This window comes from Amblyomma americanum, chromosome 9 (assembly GCF_052857255.1).
Source record: "Amblyomma americanum isolate KBUSLIRL-KWMA chromosome 9, ASM5285725v1, whole genome shotgun sequence".
NCBI lineage: Eukaryota > Metazoa > Arthropoda > Arachnida > Ixodida > Ixodidae > Amblyomma > Amblyomma americanum.
The window spans coordinates 135,773,177-135,778,832 of record NC_135505.1 but is presented as its reverse complement, the minus strand read 5'-3'; the positions used below and the strand labels follow the sequence as shown (position 1 = coordinate 135,778,832).

The window sequence follows — 5,656 nt, the reverse complement described above, 5'->3', positions numbered from 1 at the left end:
TTGGAATATTGGATAGGCACGGCCGTAGCTCAGTTCTAAGAGCACGGTAGGCGAAATTCGGAGGTAGTGGGTTCGAATCCCACAGGCAGCATGCGGTCGTTTTCGCCTACAAGGCGGTGGATGTAGGCTTCCTATGCGGAGCGCTGACGGCGCTGAGTTCGAACGCTCTAGATAGATCTGTGGACGACTGTACTACCTCATAAGTTGCAGACATAATCGAGGAAGATGGTGTTGAGGCGGAGAAACCCCTACAATATGGCGGGGAGGATTGTGCCAGTCGACCGAATCCTCAAGTGGCAGCCCCCCACGGGACGTCCCCGCCCTCCAAAAGCATGACGCTTCCGTCACGTGATACGGGCTTGCCACTACAGGAGGCTCTCCCCAACGATTATCTGGCAAACTCCAAAAACGGGACGCAGCAGAAGGTTTTGAAGCGAAAAGCTTCGCTACTATAGGTTTTCAAGAGGGCAGCGTCAGTGCAGTCACGTGACAGGTCATGTGGCCTACTAAAGTCATCACAATCTGCCCACAATGGCAGGTGGAAACTGCCCCATCGGGCGTCGGGCATTTCATCGAAGCTTTACGGCAATCCGTTCCGTAGTGTGTGTGGCGTTTGTGAACGTAGCCATGCAAAGGAAGCTTTCGCTTCTCGCCAGGGTTAACGACAGTTTAAACCAGAGCTAATTTTTTTTTCATTTCGGCTAAACCATTATCCTGCAGCCTCAAAATGGATTAACTTCGCAGTCCGCTTGGGCTAGGCCTCTGAATAGTTTGGCTACTGAGCCAAAGCAGCTGGAAGAAAATTGATAAGGATAGGATTGTAGTAATTTCCTGGAGGAGGTGCATGAGAACAAAGAGGCGCAATAATAAATCGACTCGCAAATAAATTTTCTTGCTTTAATGCAATTGTGTGACAGATTCATGAGATGTGTCGCACAGCTGTTTATTCACTTTGGTTCCGTCTTTCTTGCGTGCACTAGGTACAGTGAGGGCCTTGTGGCGAAGACCCCTTCCGTCGTCCACTTCATCACTTCGTCGGTAACGTCTTTTCTGAGGAGCTCTTTTTCCTCGGGTGTTACCAGGGACGCTGCTGGATTCAGTGACAGCTGCATATCTGAAATACGAAATGAGCGCCGAAGAAACACCAATTCTAAGCAGCTGCCCTTGACCATTTTTCAACACGCCTGTCGACTGTGTCTCGGTTTGTCTCAAGGTTGTTCGTTATGGGGCTCTGCTTCATTGGTACATGTATTTGTAGGAGTGGACGCAGGACGCGTCACCAAGCAACATAAAGGAGCAGCTACACTCAGATTCTCACTTCGTAGCCTAGCAGAATATGGACCGGGAAAAAAATTCGAAGATATGGGAACATAAAATGATTGAAACGAATCTTATTCCATCTAAGCATGTTGCATAGGAAAGAAAATGGTTTTGCATACTTGAGAAGGATAGAAGTTAATGAAAGCAAAATATGCCAGAAAATAACCCAGCATGACTAAATGCAATGTAGGCGTGCATTAAAATGTTGATGACTTCCTAACTATAGTGCCCGCCTGCCATCTAGCTCCAGCTGTAGCGACTCTTTGCGGGTGTGATTTTAGCCCAACACGAGAAACAGCGATGGTGGCGTCATCTAACGCGCCTATAGGTATGCACCTATTGTTACTGCAACGTGTAGGTTGTATCAGAGAGGGCGCCACACATCGGATCAATTGCACAAAAATACCGCACGGCGCATTGCCGAAATTTTTCTTCCGTACCTGCTAATAAACCCATGCCATTCGATACCATTTAAAAATAACTTCATGGTGGTGTGCGTTGACTTCTAGTGACATGCCGAATGAATCAGTAATGTGCGTCACGGTTATTCTCGAACACGAATGTGAAGGACTCAAGGCGAAAAATGCAGCATTTAAAGTTTCCTCTCTTTTCTTCTGCAGTCGCATTTTCCGGCACGAAATGGCACTAAGGTTACAATCATGGTCTCGCTAACTCTGGTTCTTACTTCATCATCATCATCAACCTGATTACGCCCACTGGATAAAAAAGGCGTTTAGCACTGTCCAATTAACCATGTGCTGTGCCAGCTGCGGCCACCCTATCTCCGCAAAACTTGTTAATCTCATCCACCCACCTAACCTTCTGCCGCCCCCTGCTACGCTTGCCTTGTCTTGGAATCCAGTCCGTTATTCTTAAGAAGCATCGGTTATCTTTCCTTCGCATTACATGTCCTGTGCGCAAGCCCCATTTCTTACTCCTGATTTCGACTAGGATGTCACTATACCCCTTGTTTTATCCCTGATCCAGCAAAAAGCGGCTCTTGAGAATAGACTGTCAGTAATATCTTCTTCACCATTCAATGCCCTGCCAAGCCAACTTCTCCATTTCAGTTTACCGAAAAACCCACCGAAAGGTGCGATCCTCAATCCATGATGTTGTCTGCCTCTCAATAAATGTTGCACCGATGATTTCCACTTTCATTACATGCTACGGGCGCATACTAAGTGGCTTTTTTTTAGGATTCATTAAGCCTCAGGCTTTATCACTGCAAGCTTTATCAGCTTTAAGCAGGATTCATCCCTATCCCCACAAGTTTGTGCAAGGTACCGGGCAATTAAAACATGTTTGCCTTTCTTCACAAAAATTGGAAAACTCGGTCTGTATCCCAACTCCCATCACTTTCGAAAGCGTCCGTTTCGGCGACGCTTGATTGGCTAATATGCCGGAAGCTGGTGCGCCGGATCGAGCCACCGCATCCGCTGGCGGCATTTCAGACAATCAGGTGTTTCCGAAAAGGACATGTTTGAAAGGTACGGAAGTTGGGGTCGGGCCCTAATCACACTCTCTTGTATGTCTCGGCCAAATGTGCTTACACGATCCCTATCTTAATGATAGAATCCTAGGCTACTTCGATGCTTTTTAAATGTGGCATGATGCATGACAAGCTTCTTAGATTGCTCACCAATGAATGACTCGGGTTTGCTGTAGTCGTGCGGCACGCCGAACAGGAGTTCACAGGTGCGGGGCTTCAAGCCAGCGCCGTTCAGTAGGTCTAGAAGGTAAGACAGCCTCGCATCGTCGTCTTCCAAATCCTGGCTTCTGGGGACGAATCCCTCGAAGACCTGAAGAGCACGGAACAAGCGCCACACCTGGATGACGTGCTCGAAGCATGGCCTTGTAGCCGCAGCCATATAGCAGGTTTAACACAGTGGAAACTTCTGGTGATCGTGAAAAAAATTTCAATGAAAGTAGAAAAGGATTACGCCTAGCTTGTAACTCATTGGTGGAATGCGAGAATTACACTTGTCCTTTTTTTATTCGCAGTTATTACTCAGATCGAGCAGCCGCGAACATGATCATTAAATTTCTTTCACTGCTGGGACCAACGCTATTGTTTTGTATTTGCACGCTCAAGAAAGTGGCGCAACTCATCGCATTAGTTTCACGGCATTACGCTTAGTTGAAACATACGTACTGTCACCTTATTACCATCATCTCTGGTTTTTACAGACTGCTCTATTCTGTGTACCCTCATTTTTGGTACGAGCATGATTAGCTTTGTACAACGCGAGAAATCACAGTAACAGACTCTGCTGCGCTATAGTCGAGTACAAGTCAAGATAAAAGGGGCCGTTCCCCGTTAAAGGGAGCCCTTCCAGCCAATGGAGTCGGTCGATTCTAATGAACCTGCTAACACGACAACGCAGGGAGTGGCAGATGAAAGCGAATGGTCCCCTTCCTCTTTTATCGGTGATAGTCCCCTCATTAAGTGGTCAAGCAAATCGATGTAATGTCCCAATACTCACGCAAGCAGGTCCACAAGAAAAACCGATCTACACCATTGGCTAGAAGGGGCCCTTAGACAGGGAAAAGCCGCTTTTTTACTTGCCTTGTATCCGACTTTGTCTGCTCATATTTGACATGACGTGGGCCGTAACCTCATCAGCCAGGAGAAACAAAGCAGGAAGGGCGGCCGTGGCCCAGTCCTCTCTTCCACACTTTGTGCTGGATAGGTTGTAGAAAAATACCTTACTTACCTTATTTCGCGTCCACACGTGCACGAGTTTCCGCTCCCCCCCCCCCCCCCTGCCCTAAGTGCCACCATGCAAAAGACGTACAGTATGTGCCACACTTAGAGGGAACACAGCAACGCAAGGCCGCCACGCTTCGCGAAGCGCCACCTCCGACACCTGGCGAGAATGGACAGCACCATGCGCGTGCACCTTTCTTGCCGATTCTCGCCGGTTCTCGGCGGCAGCGCTTCGCTTTGTGCAGCGGCCGCATTCCCGTGTTCCCTCTAACCATGGACACGTACTGTATGCCACCTGCTTGTGCGGAATGCTGAGCAAGGGGGCCAGCTGCAGAGCTAATCCGCCGGAAACCGCTGCCTCGGCGCACACCGTGAAATTCCAGTTCAATTCGATGCGCCTTATTTTCGATGCGCCTTATTTCCAAAGCAAGCTGTACCTTTAGTCCGACATCTCGAAATACAATGGAAAGGGTACGACCGCGCGCCTGAGTTTGCTCCAGAAGGAAACCCTTTTAAAAAGCCCCAACCATCTCACTCGCCAGAATGTGAGGCTGCCCCTGTGGCACGTGTTGGAGGCAAGTGCGTTAGAGTCCCATTTATTGCCCCACCTGAAAAAGATGGCTGCTTCTGAAGTCAAAGACCGCAATATTGTGTTGGGTACTACTTATATTTGCTTTTATTTTCTTTTTGATAGCATGACGTTTGGTATTTGGTTTATGGGGCTTTAGCGTCCCAAAGTGACTCGTGTCATTAAGCCCCCATAAACCATGATGTAGTTTCAAAGCGAAATCACGAAATAAAAATAGTGAATATCTGCGCTGCTGTCTCAAGCCCTTTTTGAGCGTGACCGTGTCTCTTTGTACGTTACATTCCCTTCTAAATCCTATCCACTTCTTATCTTCAACTTTCGAGAGTTCTATGTGTTCTATCTTTCAATTCGGTCAGCTTAGAAGCTTGTTCTTAGAGGCACGTACATTGTGCAAGCAGAGCTGTGTGGTGGTAGGACGAGAGGTACAGGCAAGAAAATTCTCCTAGAGGACCCAGCTGTCATGTCAAACGTCGGTTTCTGCCTGCCAGATATTGTAGAAGCACCCGTTGTCTCCGACCTATACCGAAGAATGGCTACACACTTGGCTTTCTTCAACGCGTTGGTCCCCGTCAGGCTCGGAGGACGGGAGGCCAACAGTGGAACGAAACGCTCCCGCATTCTCTTTCCATACTTGAGCGGAACCAGCGAGGCACTTGTAAGCATTCTCGGAAAAGATGAAATTCACATGCCTCACAAACTTGTTTCGACAGCAAGCCGCTGCTTACCCCGACCGAAAGACCGCGTCCCCAGAGAAAAACAACCGGGTGTCGTATACAAAAGCCCGTGCACCAAGGGCCCGGCTTCATACATCGGCGAAACAAAAACCCCACCAACGAATAAGGCAACACAAAAATGACATCAGGCTAATGATTTCAGAATCCAACCCCTTCGCCGAACACTGCGAACGCGCCGACCCCCGAATACCCTTCGAGGAGGTGAGCGTCTTGGCCATGGAGCCAAACCTGTTCAAGAGACAACATGTGGAGCCATGCACATTCGGCTCACAAATGTGGCGGGCGATGAATAGGACTCCAGGA

The 5,656-nt window shown here is 48.5% G+C and overlaps 1 protein-coding gene across 1 annotated transcript; it reads right to left on the bottom strand.

The window, feature by feature from the left end:
* Positions 1-871: 871 nt before the first annotated feature.
* LOC144105573 (uncharacterized) lies at positions 872-3,199 on the bottom strand. The gene is made up of 2 exons (XM_077638694.1): positions 2,963-3,199; positions 872-1,114 (listed from the first exon to the last, which is right to left on the bottom strand). The coding sequence occupies exons 1-2, from the start codon at positions 3,189-3,191 to the stop codon at positions 948-950; spliced, it is 396 nt and encodes a 131-aa protein (XP_077494820.1). The 5' UTR covers positions 3,192-3,199; the 3' UTR covers positions 872-947.
* Positions 3,200-5,656: the final 2,457 nt, after the last annotated feature.

Bases quoted from the DNA above. Each gene is read 5' to 3' on its own strand.
- LOC144105573 (XM_077638694.1), bottom strand. From the start codon at position 3,191: ATGGCTGCGGCTACAAGGCCATGCTTCGAGCACGTCATCCAGGTGTGG. The intron at 1,115-2,962 runs GTGAGCAATCTA...TTCGTATTTCAG, and splicing joins CAAACCCGAGTCATTCATTG to ATATGCAGCTGTCACTGAAT.